This window comes from Eurosta solidaginis, chromosome 5 (genome assembly GCF_040869045.1).
Source record: "Eurosta solidaginis isolate ZX-2024a chromosome 5, ASM4086904v1, whole genome shotgun sequence".
Lineage (NCBI taxonomy): Eukaryota > Metazoa > Arthropoda > Insecta > Diptera > Tephritidae > Eurosta > Eurosta solidaginis.
This window is the reverse complement of record NC_090323.1, coordinates 159,773,874-159,794,981: the sequence shown is the minus strand read 5'-3', so window position 1 is coordinate 159,794,981 and position 21,108 is coordinate 159,773,874. Positions and strand designations below refer to the sequence as shown.

The following is a 21,108-nucleotide window of genomic DNA, read 5'->3' as shown; positions in this document are numbered from 1 at the left end:
ACTAAGACTAATAAAAAAACAGTGTCAAAACCGTTTTTCAAAAAACTTTTTTTTTAAAACTTCTTTTTTTAGTTGCATTTTGAAATACTTATTTCGAAAGCATATTAAATTTTTTTTTCAAATACATTTTTTTAAAGATATGTTATTCAACCCGCCTTTTTGCAACTTTTTACTAACATCAGATTTTTTCGTTTTGTTAAAGATTCGTACTTTAAAATTATTTTTTGATACACTGCGCTAACACTCAACGTTGTCAGGATTTTTGAATTTGGGAGAATTTCCTTCAAAATACCGCACTGCGCGCCGGTTATAGCTTTTAAAACTATATATATTTAATGCATTAGTTGCGTTTTTTAAAATAAATTTTTGTTTTTTATTTTTTGTTTTTGTGAAATCTTAAAAATTGATAAAATATTGAGAAAATATCGTACAAAGCATTAAACAATTTCGGTAAAGGCTTTTGGCTGGCACAAAAATTTTACACCTACAAAAAAATTTTTTTACAAGAAAAAGATTTTGTAAACAATTTTGTATATTTTAACTTCTTAAAAAAAAATATTTATATATGTAAATTACTTTCAAACGCGCAGTTGTAATATAAAAAAATATATGTATAAATATTTGTAAAATATTATAAATATACATTAATACTTAGAAAAAAAAAAAATCACTGTTAAACAAAAGTCGCCGTCGTATTAGTTTAGAACAAAGGAATCATACCTTAGCAATTTGTGAAAATATTAAAAAAAAAAAGAAAAGTAAAAAAGTAATAATGAAAACCCTAAAAAAATTGCAGTAATAGTGCGTATGTTTGTATGATGATGATGTGTACACACCTCCCAATTTTTATAGTTACATATGTTTTCCATTATTTAAATTTATATTGTCAAATAAAAGATGTTTAATTTTTTATCAAAATGTTATAAGTTAATTATTAAATATATAAATACATAGGTAACATCTAGTACATATGTATGTATGTAAATATATAAAATACTTGTAACTGTCAAAAGCCAACACATACACATGCATACATACATATACAGTAATATTAAATGAAAACATAGAATAATTAAACAAAAAAAAAAAAAAATTCCCACAAGTAAAAGTTAATGTTAATATACCTACAGTTGAGAATTAAATTATAACATGCCAAAAATACGCAGAAACTGAATGAGGAATGATTATGATATACATACACATAACTATAAATATACATATGTATAAATATAAATATATATATATATATTATATACAAAAAAGGTAAATTATGTATGCAAATGGCAACGCCTAAACTAGTTTTAAAATTTAAAAAAATGTAGACACTTGATAATTATGCTGATTATGATGATATAGTGGAGATGATGATTATTATTATTATTATTAATAATAAAATTATTATATTAAATTTAATTAATTGATTAACTGAAAACTAATTAATGTTTAAGTAAAACAAGCAATTAAAATATTAAGAATAAACATATTCCAAAATTAATAAAAAAAACTATACTCTTATTATTTCTTAATAAACTTGTTGGGCTTATTTCGTAGGTTTGTCTTGTTAGCTCCGTTGGGCTTTCTAACAGTTCCAAGGTTTTGGGTAGTGTTACTAAGGCGATGGTACTTTCAAATTTTTAAGAAGCTTTGGTTCACATAGCAAGGCTGAAACTTGAATTGGAGAAGTTATTTATAGCGCTGTATGCTCCTTTAAATCTGGGCTCGAATCGTAACATACGATCACGGATCGGCAACCATACGAAAGAAAATTACGTGATACGTCAGACGTATAAAAAAAATGGCATTATAACATACGATAGCGAACGGAACGTAATTTATTTTCAATTCACAATAATTTTTACGATCCACATTAGATTGGATTGTATTTTTAGCTCACAATAGATTTTGAACTGTCAAATTGGTTGCAAAAAATATAAAAAGTAAAGTAAATAATTACGATGGATCCAATTTTATTGTTTTGTTTGAGCTCAAGTGATAGCGAAGGCGATGAAAAAATTGTCCGAAGGCGGCTAAGAGAACGTAGTAACCCGTTGGACTTATCGAACAAAGCGTAAGCATATCATTTATGTATTATTTCTTTGTAACAAAAAATTATTTCAGATTCTTGAAGAGATTTCGCTTCACTAAAGAAGCTTTTAGTTACCTTCTGGAGAAGTAAAATTTTAAACAAGCCGATGCCAAAGCGGTTCCTCCAATTTTGCAATTGGCAGTCACGCTTTCACTTCTTGCTAGCGGTGGCTACCAGCATAATGTAGGTAGTGACTATTTAGTAGGAATGTGCCAGAGCACTGTCTCGAAGTTGACATCACATGTTGTTGCTGAGATGGAGAGGAAGCTGTGTGCGGAATTTATATGATTTGAACCAGATGACTCCCAAAGCTGTGAAAAATGGTTCGTGGAAAAATATAAAATACCTGGAGGTAAATTTAATAATAATTGTTGTAAAATTACAGAATATAGTTATTAAATTTTTAGTGATTGGCTGTGTGGACGGTACACATATTGGTTTACAAAAACCTATAGCTAACGAACACATGTACTTCAATCGTAAAGGGTAACACAGCATCAACGATATGATTGTAAGTTACAATTAAAATTTTTTATTAAACATTTTTAAAAAAATTATAAAAATTCCGAGATATGTGATCACACTTACAAAATATTGGCAATCAACTATCAATACCCGCACCACCGCACCACCGTACTGCCAGTTTCCTTCGTTTGGAAACATTCCGGTGCAGCGAAATTTTTTGTACCAATAATTAATTTATACATTTATATAGGAGATTCTGGCTACCCACTTGAGCCGTGGTTAATAACCCCATACAGAAGCACATCAGACGGTTCAGATGAGCAGTATTTTAATGACATTCACTTAAAGGAAGGTGCATTATTGAGAGAACAATTGGCATTCTAAAAGGGCGCTGGAGGATTTTAGGATATGACAAAAGGGGAAGATATCATCCTGCGAAAATGTAAGATTTGCAAATGTTTCTGCTGCATTACACAACATTTGCATTAAATTTAAGATACATTATGAACCGTCACATCATCACTACGAAGATCCTATTCTAGAAATTGACACAGGCGAAACAAATCAACTTACCAATATAGGAAAATTGATAAGAGATCAAATAAAACGTTCACTTTTAAGAGTGCCCTAAGCAATGATATGTTCCTAAATAGCTTCAAAATTAAGCCTGGCAGTATATAAATAAATGAAATTATTTATTAAATTCAATATTCTTTCATTTTTATTTTAAATATGTATATAGTATATGTACGAAGTAAATATCACAATACTTTAAGGCATGCTTCAGGTAATATTTGTACTTCATGAAACATAATTCAATTCATTTTCTAACTTAACAACTAAAAAAAAAGAAGGGAATTCACAGTCAGTTTCTTATATCTAAATATGCATATAATAATATATAAAAAAAATTAATGAGGTCTTCTCGCTTTAATTTGCAGCGTCTTCAATTCCGGTCTCTTTATTTGCAAGTCGATCTGACTTGCCTCTTTTTGCCTGCAACATTTTTCTTCTTTAATTTGCAGGATACGCTGCTGCACCAACAGGAACCGTTCCTGAACGTCCAGCAATCTGTCCAGCTTTTCGTCCAACCCCCTTTGAAAATCGGACACGGTTTTTAAATTTTCTTGCAGTAAGGCCATTTTCTGTTCGCTTGAACTTTTTTGATCGCGGCGTTCTATCAACTATGGCGGCGGGTGGAGCAGTTGATGAACCTGGCAAACAACTTGGTGATTCGTCATCGCTGCTTGCACTATAGCTCCCGCTGTTTTTTGACAAAGTCAGCGTTGCTCGAGCTCTGCCATACGCATTTATATTTCCATCACCTGCTACACAAACCTCAAGGCCAGCCGCCTCAATGATAGCCTCCTCGGTGGCAGTTATTTTTTTTCCTGATAGGGTCCCCCACCAGCCTTTTTCTTTGACTGTTTGTTGAAGGAAATCTTTTTCGCTTGATACTTCTGATCAGCAAAAGCCTGCAGTGAAATAAAAACAAGTGTATTACTTTCAAGCATCAAAAGATATAATAACGGCTGTATATACCTTCCTCCACATCTTTGCATCCTTCACTGGTGGCCTTTCAGCATTTAATCTATTAGAAGGCTCCTCTCAAAGTCTATTGGAGGTAATTCTGCCGTTATCGAAGTTTTGAAGAATATTCTTCGCCAGCGGCTCCAATGGCTCTGCCCTTTATCCGGCCCTGGCTGCGTATTTTTACGTTGGAAAGAAACACAAAAGAGATAAATTCTTTTAAACTATCGGCGCGTAATCGGAGAACAATCAGTTCGTAAAAGGAGCCTCCATCCACGACTCCTTATCGGAGCGTCATCTGCTTATCATCGCGTATCATCGGCTCGTTATTGTCTCGAAATCGGTCCGTTATCGGCACGTCATTTGTTTGAACCACGGAAAAGAATATCTGCGCCGTTCAATGGCAAGTACTTACCTCATTACAAACTTCTCGAAGACGTTAATTTCAGATTCCGATAACCTTTTGCATGGCATAAAGCAAAGAAGAAAATACAATTTTTTTTTAATTTTGGTAAACGCGTTTTGTCAAAATGACAGATGAAGCGGCTCTGAGAGTGTTCTAGAGAAAAGTTCTACGAAAGATTTACGAACCTCTACGCGTTGGCGAAAGTGAGTGCCGAAAAGGATTTAATGTTGCAGACATCAACAATGTCCAGCGAATTAAAACACAGCAGCTACGCTGGCTAGGCCATGTTATGCGAACAAAAGATGAGGCCCCCACTCCGCTGGAAGGACCAGATGGAAAACGATTTAAATTCCTTTGTTGTAACTAATTAGAGCCAGCTAGCAAAGCGAAGAAGCGACTGGCGCACATTGTTGGACTGCCATAACCGCTTAAACGGTTAAGCGCCAATTAAGCATATAAGTAAGTTATGTCGAAAAGTACTCTATGGTATAACCATTACATCGACTGCTGAGTGCAATATCACCCTATTTCGGCTGCCGTTTCGTAAACGTCCTATCATAGAAAACTTTTCAATAAAACTATTTCAGAATTTGTTTCAAAAACGTCCTGTCTGAGTTAAACTTCAAAACATTTTGACTTGAACAAAATTCTGATATAGAACCATCGCTCAACTGTTTGGTTGGCTCATTTCATCAGCTGATTTAATTTTTTTCATTTCAGTGGAGTTGGAATTGTCAAAAGGAGATGGAAAACGCAAAATGAAACCAACACATTGACAATATTTTCTTACAACGCACAAGAATTGCAAGGTTTTATGTTTTCATTCCATTCCATTCACCTAACATCAACACGCAGATTTTGACAATCTGAACAAAGGTATGTTGTTGCTGGAGAGACGACCCAACCATATAGCTGAACCATGGATAGGACGTTCTTCAACCGAACTCGGATATAGGGCGGCTTTGAAACAAATTCTAAATTATGGTGTTTCTGAAAGAATATTCTAAGATAGGTCATTTTCGAACTGGCCGCTTAGATAGGGTGATATTCCAATCAGCCGTCAATTTTCTATTATTCTTTAATGTTACACGATCCGTAAGGTGATGCGTTTGACGAAATCTTCGGCTTTATTCCTTTTAATTAAACAAATTTTTGCTTGAAATTATAATTGTATTTATTTACACTTTTTTAATTTTTTTTGTTACTTTTACAATATATATATTTTTTATATATTGTTGTGTACTATATATGTATGTTTATTAGATATAATTCATTATCTTATATAATAATAATAATAGTTACGTATGTAACTGATTTTTATTTATAGAAATTGTATTTTTATTGTTGGTATGTAGTTATGTAGGATGTATGCAAGTATATATGTATGCAATTTTTTTGATGTTGTTTTTCGCATAAGAAATTTATTTTTTTTACTTTTATTTATTTTTATTATTTAATTAAATAGCAACATCTGCATTAGACCGATCAAAAATTATTATTTTTTTATATACGGTTTTTAGAAAATATGACCGCTTAAAAATTTGGAGGCTTAATGATAATGAAAGTATAAATATTATTTATAAAAATTTATTTAATTTGTTTTTTTTTTCAATTTATTTAAGAAATGCATTTTTCTGATTTCTTTAAAAAATGTGCATTAAAGTTTCAAACTTAATTTAAAATTATCAAACGTAATTTTTGCTTATCGTCGATGCTATTGCAAAACCACCTCTCAACCAACTGCAAAACCGTCTATCTGAGGGCATTTTACAGGTCTTATTTTACACCATTTTTTCTTTAGAATTTTTTCCATGATAAATTAAAGTGATTTTTTTTAAATATGTTAGAATATTTAGATTGTACATACTTAAAAATGTTCGTGTTTATTCACCGTTAGGTGCTTCATATAAGTGATAGAGCTTAAATGCAATTTTGGAGTCCAAATTCAGTTGTACAGAATTGACTTTCAAATAGGAAAGTTTTAATTTTTTTTGGATGTAGCTGGATGCACTATGCTCAGGGCCCAGAGATCTCAAGTTTGCCGCATGGTGGTATTTGGGTGGTTTTGCAATTTGCCGATAGATGGTTTTGAAATACATCGATCGACGTTATAGTTTCGTGTACGCAGTCGTAGGGGTAATTTTTTATAATTAAGTAATGTTTGTTGTTGTAATATTGCAACATACCATCTGGTTACTAGCATCAAAATGGGTTTGGAACATTAACATCTTAAGAAAATACGTAAATAAATACATTAGGCCGTTTCAAAAGGGAGCAAAAGTTTTAAATGGGCAGATTTCAACAAAACTGGAAGTAGGCTTTATGATGTTAATATTTCGTGCTCAATTTATGGAAATTAATTTTGCTAACTTAACGAAGTTTTAGAGCATGCTTGGGGAAAAATTATAATTTTCGTAATTGGTCTAATGCATACATATATAAAAGTTCCTGCATATGTTATATAATCGGTTGCTATGTGTTGATTGGTGTTTTCAAATATTGATCTATCAAGTAGTTTTAAAATACATATGTACATAGATACAAATAAATATAAATGTATATATGGATAATATATTTGTATAAACATTAGGGTGCTACACGAAAAAGTGGCTGGGCCGACTTAGAAATTCGCCGAAAAATTTAATTCAACTAACGAAAATACTTGCTGAAAAATATATAACTCTCTTAAAAGTCATATGATAATGATAGTAGGTATAAGGTAAATTATGATACAGCAAAGTACGGTAATTCCACTTTGACGTATTTGACATAAACTGTGTTAGACCTAACAAAACTGAATATGAGAGCGCTGAAAACGGCGAAGAACGTAGACATAATCTGTTCCAGAGTATATTCACCAGATTTGTGAAAAAATTTCAACAATAACAAATTTGTTGATTGTTTTTTCCGATACCTACTCAGTACTCGGTATAAAAGTATCTACTACAAATTTTCTTGGTATCGGAACAAAAGTATCGATATCTACTTATGTTTAATAGTATCGTTTCACCCCTATTGAAATTTATTAATAAATTGAATTGATACGAAGTGTAGCTATTTAAATAGATATTTGTGGTAAAATTTTTTACACGTTTGTATTTATTTATAAAAAAGGGATAAGAGTACAACTTGAATCGTGAACGTGGGAGGTTGAGATGGGCAGAGTGTCCTTGGGCCTGCCCTCCGAACATGAAATGACAAATAGTTTTGAAATATAAATTACTGTTCAAAAAACCAAATTATTGCGAACTTTGTGATTGGCGTGGTGCCAATTAAAAACCAAAAAATTAACTTTTTTACGAAAAATAACGGAGTCTAAATTTTATTGAATAACGGAGCTACTGTGAATAACGGAGCTTTTGTGAATAACAGAGTAACATTGAGATGTAATAATTGGCGTGATGCCAATTAAAAACCAAACTTTTTTATATACATAACGGAATACAACGGGATAGTGAAAAAACGTGGCGGCAAGCCATATATTGATACAACACATAATTATATAAAAGAAAATTCTCGAAATAAGATTTAAAAACTGGCGTGGTGCCATTTAAAGCCAAAAATTGTTTCATATGCATTTTGATCTGGTTTAGTCGAAGCCAATAACCTTCAACACATGTTGAGGCCACCGTGGTGTGATGGTAGCGTGCTCCGCCTACCACACCGGACGCCCTGGGTTCAAACCCCGGGCAAAGCAACATCAAAAATTTTAGAAATAAGGTTTTTCAATTAGAAGTAAAATTTTTCTAAGCGGGGTCGCCCCTCGGCAGTGTTTGGCAAGCGCTCCGGGTGTATTTCTGACATGAAAAGCTCTCAGTGAAAACTCATCTGCCTTGCAGATGCCTTTCGGAGTCGGCATAAAATCATGTAGGTCCCATCCGGCCAATTTGTAGGGAAAATCAAGAGGAGCACGACGCAAATTGGAAGAGAAGCTCGGCCTTAGATCTCTTCGGAGGTTATCGTGCCTTACATTTATTTTTTTATTTTTACATGTTGAGTAAACCCCAAAAAAAAGGAGTAACGGAGGTATTATAAAATTGGTCCAGCTTTCGTGAATCTAAAATTTTTACCCGGAATATTTTTGCGCAAATCACCCTAATGTATGCCTAATTCATGCTTTTATTTGGGTGCTAAGATTTTTTCACGAAAAAAGTTAATTAAAATGAATAAACTAGTTTCTTTGGTATGCATATATGTTATTGTATTTGTTTAAAAAAAATAGATATTTTAACATTCAGTTTTCACACCTTTTTACCATACCGTTCCAGTATGAATATCTGTATGTATGTATGTAAGTGGATAATATTTTAAATATTACACTTTAGTGGTTTTTCCTTGATTTTTGTTCACTTTCGTTTTCAACTTCATCTTCCTTTACGAATAAGCTTAGTCTGGCACATTTTTCTAACTCTTAATTTATTTAATACATACATACATGCGTATTAGGAGAATTCATCTGCATATTTCTAGATAGAGCATCAAACTCGCTAACAAATTGAGTTTCCATAAAATGTTACGAGACTTACGCTGTTACTAGTGTTTTACGCTTTTAATGAATACTATTGATAATCTAATTTACTTAAATATTTACACTTGAATGCATTATCTCTCAAAAATATGGTGCGTGTTGTTCTCATTATTATTTTTATGAAATAAATAAACCATAATAAATAATGGAGCATTTTTCTCTTATATATACCATTTCCTAAAACAAGTGACTTCTTATAAAAAAATTTTGATTTAGTACATAATAAGTTATTATAAAATAACATTAACGGAACCTGAAAGCTTAAAATTAATTATTATTTAAAACCATATACGTCACAAAGTATTAAGGTCCTATTTTTTATCTTAAGTTTACAAAACATTTATTTGTCTACTAAAAAAATGAGTTTGTCGAGAAATTAAATTCTAAAATTGACATAAGCAAACCGCACTTAAGCGACGAAGATATCGATTTTCCATTTTTGATGGGATGTCCACTAATATATCGACTGCTGTGGGGAATATCACACTATCTCGGCTGTCGTTTCGCAAATACCCTATCTCAGAAAAGTTTTGAGTAACGCCCTATTTAGGAACTTGTTTCAAAAACGTCCCATTTCGGAATTTGTTTGAAGACGCCATATCCCAAAATTTTTTTCATAAACTTCATATATTCCAAATATTAGGGTGGACTTTCAAGTTAATAGAGAAGGAAATTTGAAAAAGAAATAATTTCTTTCCAACATTTTAAGACAATATTTTTTGATTTGAATGATCGTCGCCCACTTGCCAAAAGAAGTGAAAAATACATTGATTTTTCTCAATATTTTGATTTTTATACATTCATGTGTTTGGCAAGATGTCGACGATATCCTCTCGAGTGATTCAACGATCAAGGATGTAACATATAAATTTTGGTCCAGATTGGAGACTCCTTAGGCGTATCTTATATGTGGTATCTCCATAGTTTTATAGCTATCTATATAATTTTAAAAATCTTAAAACAACTTTTAATTTTTAGAGTTCCCAAAGCGAAATCTTAAACATAACCATTCTGCGACACGATTTGGGCGTCAATAATGGAGACCAAAATATTTATGTAATATTTTTGACCGTGGTATTACCGTTTGAATGGGTGAGCCTGAAAAAAAAACTTTAATTTGATTTTGATCGTTACCCTAATGTTCATATACATACATATGTTTGCATTAGGGTGAGGCGAAACTATTTTTTTCTTTTTGAAACACTTTTTTCGGAACATTGAAAAATTGAGTCTGTAAAACTGACAGATGCTAATTTTTAGTTTATTCGAAAATCGTGTTGAGGAGCTTCTGAGTATAAAATTTTAAAGCTGAAATTTTCCTAAACCTACTTTTTAAATTTTCTAAGCAATATTATACTAAATAAAAAAAAAAATAGAACATATTTTTCACACCCCAATAATCATATAAAATATCCTTAATTTGGTAATCTCAAAACACTTAAAAGAAAAACTTTTATAGTTTGGCGGGGGTATCTATCCACGAGCTAGGAAAACATATTTATTTTGATGCACCCTAGTAAACAATAACACTAAAATACACATAGATGATGGTGTTTCGAAAAAAGGTTAATTTTTGTTTTGCACTTTTCACTTTTCTTTTTCAGCCGTAAAACGCATGCCTTCAGATTTTTACTTAAGTTGGAGCCGCCAAACCTATAAGAAAGGCAATAGCCAACTGGCCATCCTTGATAAAGGACTGCATACTTATCATGATTTAGTGAGAGGATGGCTCGAATTACGCGAAATGGGTGTCAACCATACTTGAATAGAAGTTCTTGATCTTACTACCCTTGATTATGTCAGTAATATCTTTGGGATCATCTTATACTGAAATCTACCATGATTTCTCGAAGGCAGTGAATTAGTATTTTTTTGTACACATAGGTAAGCATTGCATATGAGGGCATGTTTGCTCTCAAAAAGTTGAGATTAGTCCAGAAACTAGATTGCCTGGTAACTTATGCGGTGGATGGCAGTTAAACACCAAATACATCTCTGAAATCAAATATCAAAGGTGATCCTCATGAACCACTCAATTCAATTTAATAATGAAAGCAAATTTTGCCGTAGAATAATTCTCTACAACACTTTATTCCTCTAGGAAACTCTAAGTAGTTAGCCATGTTTTGACACTCTCCCATGATAGAAATTTTCCCATTGACACGGTTGGAAAAAATCGAAGGCAGGCGGCTTGGTCGGTGATCGCTAAGAAGGGTTGAGTAAAAATAATTAGGTCGAGTGATACAAATTTTTAATATATGGAAAATATTTTTCAAGGTTCGAGATGAAGGCCAACTCGGTAGCCTACTTTTGGGCTGCAATCTAGAAATCGCTTTTACAATTTTCACAGAACTGTTTATTTTCATTTAATTTAATTTAGCATTGTTATATATATATATTTTTTTTTTAGAATTTTATAACTATTTTTTGATATACATTTTAACTTATATATTTTTTAGTTGCGGGGTTCTCATCCACACACAAGCCTGAGCAACCTTGCTCCTTTTTATTATTTGTCTATTTTTGAGAAAAAAATAAGCGTAAACCTCAAACCAGCACTAACAGTACGTGTATCTATCCTTAAGTATTTTAGTAGAATTTGAATATTTTAGATTCAACTGTTATGATCCAAATCCAAGCAATTTACTCTATGTAGATATCTTCAATTGGATATGCGGTTTCTATAAATTTTTGATAGAAACGTTGAAATGCACGACTGAAATGAAAGAGAGCGCAAAAAATAAGAATATAAGGACTTTTGTTGTTTTAATGACAATGTTGTAAATGTATGTTGTATATTGGAATGAAACTCCCCAAGATTTCGGATCGATTTCCCGTCCTCACTTCTCAACCAATTTCGACGTTGTGCCATCTTCAGTCTCATTTTATGATACATATTATGGCACAATGCCAAAATCGTATAGTCTCCAAACAAGGGATGATGGAAAATTGTTCCAATGTACAGAAATTCATAGAGCGAGCTAAATATACTGTCAAAAATAAATAAATTTTTAGACTCACCCAACAGCTTCAGCTACGGGTCGCGTAGACTCTGAACCCTTAAATACATGACAAGCAAAACGTTGTACAGTTGGATGTTTCGTTATGAAGCCAATAAAACGATGATCACGTGGATGAAATGCACAGAATGAGACATTCTTCAGTGAATAGAAATAATCGATGCAGGGTTTTTTGTCCTTCTTCTTAAAGAGAGAAATAAAAAGAATAACCAAAATTATTACAAAAGTCAGACCCAACTGCCCACATAGCATCTTCAAATAATAACAAAAGCGCTTATTTTAAAATCGTGAATAATTTTTTCTTGCTAGGCAATTGTAGTCTGAGAAAACGGTAATGAGTCATTTTTGACTCTTCTTTTAAGTTGCGTAAATTATTTGTTTCTAGCATTCAAGTCGTATATATAATCAGCTTGTGCTCGCTGTACAACTTATTGATGTCTTTTCTTTTAATAGCGAAAATTATCAGTTTATTTTAACGAGGCGTACTTAGAATAAACTTTTGATCCCTGTGTTTCTGTTATTGTGTTTTCATTTAATCTCTTCACCTGCTAGAAAAGACCTAATTTTTTTAACCTTCTAGTAATTAAATTATCAGGTTTTAGTATTTTTTGAGTGATATTTACAATCAATTTGGTATCGCTGTAAATTTTTTTCTCATTGAATCTGTTCGCAAGCGTAAGAGCGAGTAATTTTCGAGTATTTTTTTAATCGCGGAAATGATCAGTTTTTAGTCATTTTCGAGTCTTATTTATAGCAATTTGTGATTGCTGTACATTTCGTTATTGTATTTTCATTAAATCTCTTCGCAAGCGTTGAAGTGAAACATTTTCAAGTCATATATTCATCGCGGGAATTATCGATGTCTTTTTCGAGTTGTTTTTTGATAAATTTATGATCGCTTTTTCATCGGTATATCATTATATCTCTTTTTATTCCCTTGCGAGTCATATTTGTAGTAAACTTGTGTTCGCTGTACAATTTTCGATGTTGTATTATCATTTAACCTCTTCGCAAACGTAAGAGTGAGTCATTTAGAGCCCTATTCGAGTAGCCACCAAAAAGCATCGAAAAAGGCGCAGCAATGCAATTTTTGTTAATATTTCAAATGCTATATGGGTGTGTAATAATGAAGCATAGAGCCCAACACAAAAACAAACTTACATTCGGTCCAGAACGATCTACCATACGCAATCCCTGATCCGATACTTCCAATATGCAAACTTGACCAGTTGGTGAACTACCATATTCGCCAACAATTTTTCTCACCGCTTGACATACCACACCTGTACCCTTGTGTGCCAATGTCTCTACCGAACCCAAGTAGCCAAGTAAATAACGTTCTTTCTTCACTTGTTGCACAGTCGGATCAAATTCATTATAATCCAAATCGACCGCATAAGCCGATGGGAATATGCCCTGTCGCCCAGAACGTAAATTAACACCTTCACACCAAAGATCATCAGCTTCTTTTTGTACGTAAATAGCATCACCAATTTCAATTTCAATTTCATCATGATGACGTGGTATGAATTTATGTAGGCCACGATGTGTAGCTTCAAGCGCTTCAAGTTGTGAAAATGGCACACCACCAAAGGGTTGCGGAAATGGTGATTGTGAAACGGGGGAAGTAATTTGTGGTGACATACTTTTGAAATCGTTCGGTGAATGCGCAGTACTATGACCACTATCCACATCGCCTAAACTTTGTAAACGTTCCGAATCGGGACTAGAATCTTCGTGGAGTAAATAACCACATTTGAGTGTTAAAAATGAGCGTTGATTATTACGAGTTGTTGCACCACCATTTATGCCATTCATATTGCCAATAAATGTGTGGCCAGTAATGGTGGTAATGATGCTATCATTCACTTGATTACTACGTCTATCACACATTTCGTCAGCCAATGTGGTTTGTCCGTATGCGCCAGCACCACCACCACCTAAAAGATGAAGAATGGAAGCTGCAACGAATGCGTTCGGGAGAGCACATTAAAAACTCACTACAAATAACAAATAAATACTCTTTCCAATAGGTGCGAATAATGATGTTTTGAGATGCAAATTTCGATTTTAAAATGAGAGTTGAAAAGCTATCTTCTTTGTCTTGACTATATATAAAATTCTCTGTAATCGTGTGAGCAAAACAGCCGATTTCTTTAACTCAAGTCTTAAAATGTTGCATTAATTCCACTTAATGCACACTTTAAGATTGTAATTTTAATAAAAACTGTTATAATTAAAATGTTTTCTTTGGATTTGGATCGAGAGTAACAGAGAGCAAAAAGAGCTAAAGAAAACAAGGTAGAGCTGGTGAGAGAGAGAGAGGGAGATAGAGAGATAGATCGATAAAGGGAAATGTATATTGTAACAATTTCTCGTCATTCTTTTTCAAATTTGGTTTAGACCAGGGCTCTTCAAAATAGAAAGTGCGCCTGTATTAGTGAGAGCGCAATCGTGCGGGTGAATTGATTTTCCATTTATTCGCTTACTAGCAAGCAACATATTTTGATACCGATCAGCCAATACCCATCACCGATGTTACTACGCCAAGTGCCAAGCGGCGACTAACTCAATTAACGACGACAGAGCGTATAATATGCGTGTGAATTGAGAGGGCACAATTGTGCTATGAAATGAAGAGCTCTGGTTTAGACTCAAGCCGGTATTGGTGTTGTGCCTTAATCAAAGTAATTTTTTACTTTGGGGAACTCTCCGAGCTCTGTTTAGCCGTAAATCATAGATTTGGGCTGAGAATATAAATGAAGACTCCCTCTGTGTAATTTCAATCGCAGTAAAAGGATAGTCCCTAAGAGAGAGGGAGAAGAAATTTACCTAAGAACTACATTAATACGGGAACCTAAATATTACATGCCGGTGGATCAAGCGAGAGCCGTTAACTGGTAGCGCAATAAAGACTTTCAGTGAACTAAATTTGTCTATAGCTTTTTTGAAATGAGAAATCAACTATCTATAGTTTTGTTAAAGTTTTCCACCACGTAGTTTATTCCCATAAAGAGCTATTTGTTGGCTTAGCTTCTGCGTTCGAAATGGTGTTTTAGATTTTTAGTGGAGACGAGTGATAATACGAAGACGGGTCTGTCACTAGTGCACATTCGTCCTTTCTTTGCCAATGACTTGCTGATTATGATATTGAGCCTTACTTGAAATCAATGCAATAACGGGCGAGAATATCAAAAACCGATCCACCTTCTTATTCCTGCTTGATGAGAAAAACAAAACATTGGCTCATGGGAAAGCATGAAAAAGCAAGAGAATTTTAGATATGTGAGTGGAGTTTTGACGAAGAAATATAAGGAAGTGTATACCAATAATTTTAGATTCCTGGAAAAGGCACAAGGGACATGTTTATTATACCTTAATGAAGTTTTATGTATATGATAGGAACAGAGGGGAAGAAGGAAAGAAGTGCTAAGAAGAAGGATATTGGTGCGAAGTAATAAAGCGGGAATGAGGAGGAGAGAGAGAGGTAGGAAATGGGATAGAGCGAATAAGGCCGAATGGTAGAAACAGAGAGAGAGGGAGTGACAGGTGAAGACACGGCATGTAAGAGTGAAATGTAAGGAGGGGGCGAGATAGTATCTAGAGATAAAGAAGATATAGAAGATAAATATAGTTGGAGACGGAGGCGCAGATTGAAATGGAGAGTAAGATAGGGATGAAGAGGGAGATGGAGATGGAGAGGGAGATGTACGTGGAGGCATAAATAGTTGGAGATGGTGATGAAGATGGGTGGATGGATAGAGATGGAGGTGGAAAATGAGATATAAATGACGATGGAGATGGGAATGAAGATGAATATAGAGATAGAGATGAAAACGGAAATGGACGCGGAGATTTAAACGGTGGTGAGATGAATATTAAGAGAGAAATGGAGTTGGAGGTGAAGAAACATATGGAGATGGTGATATAGATGGGGATAGAGTTGAGATGAAGAAAGAGATGGAGGTGGAGATGCTTCGGAAGATGTAGGCAGTGTTGAAGACGGAAGGAAAATCTACGGGAGCACTAGTTAAACCCGAAACTACTGCAAAGGGAACTAAGGGTAAAAAAAATTAATGTCACTATTCATGTAGAGCAGTTTATTTCTGCTTTCGTTGTTGTTGTTTATTCGAAAAAACATAGATGTTGAAGTTCAATATCCACTTTATAAAATAATTAGTTTTTTTCTACCGTCTTTTACAAAAAAAAAGTAAAATGCTACCGTGGTGTGCTGGTAACTTGCTCCACATACCACGAAGAAAGAGTCCTGGGTGCAAGTCCCAAGCAAAGCAAAGGGGTTTGGCAAATACTCCCAGTGTATATCTGCCCTAAACAGCTTCTCGGGGAAAATACTTCTACCTTGAAGATGCCGTTCGAAGTCGGCATAAAATATGTATGTCCCTTACCGTCAATTTGTAGTAAGACATTGAAAAGCAGCACGGCGCAAATTGGAAGAGAAGCTCGGCCTAAATCTTTTCGGAGGTAAATCGCGGCAAGTATTTATTTATGGTTTTTTTTACAAACAATTTATTGTTCATTCAAAAGAAGAGTTTTGGAGTTTGAAACATAACATTTTTTTAAATCGCAACTCATACTAACGAAAATAAAGCAACACAAATTTACAAAAGCTATGAGCTACAACAAAAAACATCAAAATGTGATGTCATTCACAACTAATATTGATCACTTTTACAACTTACATTTCTTATTTTTTGGTATTTCTGGCAATTTTCGTCTACGTCGTTGTTGTTGCTGTAGGGTTGTACCAGTGCCAGCGACTATATTTGGTGTGAGTAACAATTGAGGACCAATAACAATGTCGTTGCCATTTGTACTGCCCGTGCCAGCACCAGTAGTTATGCCAACTAAACCGCCAATTGCATCCTGATGATTTAATGGATGATGACGATGTGAATTGAATGAATCATTTGTGTCCAGCGAGCCATCGGAGGAGAGTGATACCACTTTCAGACCATCACCAATTTCATCATCTTCTACTTGACGTTGCAGCTTTGACGTTTCACAGCAGAGTTCACCACCAACAGCATCCTCTTGATCAGAGGCATCACTTTTCGATGAGGGCGAATCTTCCAAATCATCATTAGGGATGAGCCTGAGGGAGGTAGGGAAAAGTGAAATGGTATTAAATTTTTTAAATGGTTGAGTTAAAATTATTTATTTGGATGGCTTAAATTTTTGTTTTTACAGAACTAGAAGCTCAGAAATTTGCTAAAGCAACATCTATCATTTATCATCATGGCGTTTAACAGCGTAGAATTTTATCTATCCCTGATAGCGATATCTGACACCAATTGGGGGCACAAAGTGTGATCAAGTTTTCTTTCGCCTGTATATTATAAATCAGCTAAAGTTTGTCCTTGTCGATAGGAGTTCCTTCTAAGCCGGGCGTCTCCTTGAATTCGTATAAAATGGAAGGCAGTGAAAATTTGAAGCTTTTAGTCGTTGCACTATATTCATACCGCCTCATTATGACATCTCCTTCAATACAAATCCTGGCATAACGGGTAGGACTATAAACCTTCCGCAGAACATTTCTCCCGAATACAACAATGCCATCCCACCTTCTGTCGACACTGTGGAAGATTCCGAGCTATACATCAGGAAATGTATGATGACAGACTTATAGAGCCTTAATTTAGTACGTCGAGACTTAAGTTTTCAATTGATAACCCAGGCCTTGATTCTTTCTTTTTTAACAAAAAATGCTTCGCCTTATCCGCATTCAACGTAAGACCCCACTTTTCCGCCTTTTTTTATTTAAGAGAAAGGCAGAAATTACGGCGCGTTAGTTAAGCTAACGAAAAATTATTTTCTTTAGCATCAGGTTATAGAAGGATGAAAAGAGAGTCGTTTTGTAATAAACCTCGTTTGGTTTCGGGATGTTTCTCAACTTCATTTGGCAAAGCCTGGTAAGCGTTGCAGGTAGCTCAAGTACATACATAGTATTATACCAGTAATTCGTTTTCGATGTCGAAAGCTGCTTTGAAGTTCACAATCCCACAAGTTCCGTAAGTCTTCTGTGGTCTTCAGTATAATACGCGTTGCAAAGTAGGCTGATTCTCTTCTGTGGGCAGATAGAGCAGCTCATACTTCCTTTCTAAACAGGAGGTATGCGCTCGTTCAATCATATTTTGCATAAGACTTTATTGCAGCTCTAGTCTGCGTTTCTGTATTTGAACAGCTCGGTGGGTAGTCCCTTATTCATAACCGGCTGGCGAGCTCGTCGTCTACCCGCTTTCTACTCGTAGAAGTGTTCCCTTCATGACTTAGCACGCCCTTTACGATGGCTTCTAAGTCGCCACTACAAATCCTGCAGGAATATGCGCCCGTCTTAAAATTTTCTGCTAAGTCCCGTTGTGTCTTACGTTTCTTTCTCTCATCTATCTAGCCCAATGGTTGAAGGCTGCGATCACCGCCATCTAGGAAGTACGATAGACAAGACACTGCCAAACTACAAAAAGGGCCTTTTGAGGTATAAAAAGTATCCACAAACGCAGTTCTTAGAACTGGTATCAGTTTTGTGGTGCGTGGAGGCGTGTGCATATTTTCGATTCTATTATGTAGTGGTCCGAGTCGCTGATTAGACGCCGTGGTGTGCTTAGTCTGTCGTCGATCATGTAATGATTGATATAATTTCATGTTCTTCGGTCAGGAAACGACCCTACCCCTTCCTTTAGTTTGCAACATTCGAAGTACATGCAATTATATCACCTCCTTCGCCAATTCGGCGGCTCTGACCCAATATTTCATATCTATTGTAGTTCCAAGATCCAATCGAAGCTGAGATAAGGGATCAGGTAGTTTTACTACCCAGTATAAGAAAAACATCAGCCTAAATATCTTCGGAGATAAATCTTTTTTATAATCATAGGGTTGTAAAGTTGCTCAGTATGTGTTTTTGTGTTGAAAGCTGGTACAGTAGCTATTCACATTTCGAGCGGCGGCGAAGGCAGTTAACCTAACATTTTTGGCTTCCTGCCGTTGAAGCCGACGTGGCACCTAACCCACACTTTCCAAAATTTTGGACTAAAGATTACCACTATGAGTAGGTAGTACTGTTTGGGGAAGCAACCATTTAGAGTTTCTTTCATAAGAAATTTTGTATTAAAATTGATTTTTCAAATAAGGAAGACATCCGATGTACACCACACAACCAACACGGGCACACAGAATTTTACGCACGTTTAGTATGAGTGTGTACGGCACAAAATATGTCAAAGTGCATATATGTAAATACACAAACACATACAAAAGATTAGCGATGCAGATGTTGATGAGTTCAGCTATTTAAATTGCATTTGTGTGAAGAGTTTTTTTTTAGTGCCACGACATGTCCTGGATTCTAACATCCGTTGGCACTTGAGCCAAGCATGCTGGGCTTCTTAGGATATTTTTAAACTACTTTGATGCTTTTTATTTACTTATTTTTTAACATACTCATATGTAAATACATATGTATGTACATAGATACTTACGAATAAAATGTGTGTGCATTATTTTTCTTTTGGCCAGTGGTCATATATGTTTGTAACTGATGTGACTCAAAGATGGGCCTATGGAATTCTTCAAATTCACTATCAGCCATGATGCTCTTGTAAAGGATCTCCTCGTAGCTGGATGTAGAATATAGTACTAAATGATTTATATATTCAAATTTAATGCGTTTGTATGTTGAGCTTATGCAGCATGAAGAAAAAAATTCACGCTTGCAACTTGCAAAATCAACTTGCAACACCCACAAACTGAGCGAGGAAAAAAAAACCGAATAACACCACAGAAAATGTGTATTTAGCACACGCGTATCCTTACAGATTTTCAAAAGTTCACACTTTCAACTTGTGCTGCCTTATTTCATGTTATAGTTTAATGTAAAAATTTTATTTTAATGCGAAAAGGTCCGATTATTTTCTTTCAAAAACCCTCTTTGCCAAAAGCAAATCAGGCGTCGAATGACTTTTTCACTCTTTCGATCGATAATTTCCCGTTCGCATTTGTTGGCTTGTCGTTCGGCTGAATTTGGCTACTTCTTGTGTACTTCGTTCTTTGGTTTGCTAAAAATTGTCCATGGCAGAGACGATATGAGCGAGCGCCTTGAAAGTGACATTGATGATTGAAGTAAAGTCGGGCATAATGCGGCGGCGTCGTCTTGATGCAGTCGCTCAATGGGAAATTTAACTGTCAAAATTGTTGTAAGCGATGTTTGTCGGGTGGAGTTTTGCGGGTACGATAAGGGTGGCTTCCGCAAAAATTACACATTCGTACAGTTGTGTATCCAAATTTTTTGCGCTGCTGTTTTTTGTTTACAACAATGGGAGGACGAACAAAATACCCCCGCCGCATTGTATTACAAGGCATGTAGCATGTGTAAAGGTCTTTGGGGGTTGCTTTTGTGTGTGTGAATTTGGGAAATTTAAATGTCATTTTTAAGGGTGCCCAAAGAATAACAACAGCAATGAAATGCGTTATTTGTATTTAATTTGAGTTTATGCAAAATGCGTTATGAAAAAAGAGAATAAGCATTGACAAATTGCTACGTTTTGCAAGCTTGCTCACTAGTAGATACTTGTGAGCTCTGATTATGAAAAAAATTCGTTACATTTAATTAATGGGTTTAATTAATAAGGCACGACAAGTTTGTACTTAAAGGAAAGCAGAAACAAGTAAGGTCGGCACAGCCGAAGACTTCATACCTTTCATGAATGGGGCTGAACAATAATCTTATCCCATTCGTAATATCCAAATAATCGGGTGTATAAGATATGAAATATATAGTGAACAGATGTACATACCTAAGCACTTTTTAAGATAAATATAAAATAAACAAGTAAGGAAGTCTAAGTTCGGGTGAATCCGAACATTACATACCCAGCTGTACACTTGAAATGTTGTTGTTGTTTGTTTTGTGTGCTTAATAGTGTTAAAAGGCTGCGCTATAATACATATACATATGGTTCGATTCTGAACTAATTTTTCTTCGAGTTATGGCTCCCGAAACATAAAAAATTGCTTAGTCATAAAAGGGGTGGTGCCGCGCCCATTTTTTTAAATTTGA

At 34.6% G+C, this 21,108-nt stretch overlaps 1 protein-coding gene across 3 annotated transcripts; it reads right to left on the bottom strand.

The window, feature by feature from the left end:
- Positions 1–5,784: 5,784 nt before the first annotated feature.
- Aplip1 (JNK-interacting protein Aplip1) lies at positions 5,785–20,080 on the bottom strand. Of its 3 annotated transcripts, none has more exons than XM_067792385.1 (5): positions 19,532–20,080; positions 16,736–17,148; positions 13,197–13,996; positions 12,037–12,218; positions 5,785–11,731 (listed from the first exon to the last, which is right to left on the bottom strand). In XM_067792385.1, exons 1-5 carry the CDS (start codon positions 19,639–19,641, stop codon positions 11,659–11,661), a joined length of 1,578 nt encoding a protein of 525 aa, XP_067648486.1. In that variant the 5' UTR covers positions 19,642–20,080; the 3' UTR covers positions 5,785–11,658. The 3 variants fall into 3 exon arrangements, with proteins under 3 accessions (XP_067648486.1, XP_067648487.1, XP_067648488.1); XM_067792386.1 differs by having other exon boundaries at positions 12,037–12,215; XM_067792387.1 differs by having other exon boundaries at positions 13,197–13,975.
- Positions 20,081–21,108: the final 1,028 nt, after the last annotated feature.

Bases quoted from the DNA above. Each gene is read 5' to 3' on its own strand.
- Aplip1 (XM_067792385.1), bottom strand. From the start codon at position 19,641: ATGGCTGATAGTGAATTTGAAGAATTCCATAGGCCCATCTTTGAGTCA. The intron at 12,219-13,196 runs GTAAGTTTGTTT...TCTCTCTTTAAG, and splicing joins TAGATCGTTCTGGACCGAAT to AAGAAGGACAAAAAACCCTG. The intron at 11,732-12,036 runs GTGAGTCTAAAA...CTTTCATTTCAG, and splicing joins CCCGTAGCTGAAGCTGTTGG to TCGTGCATTTCAACGTTTCT.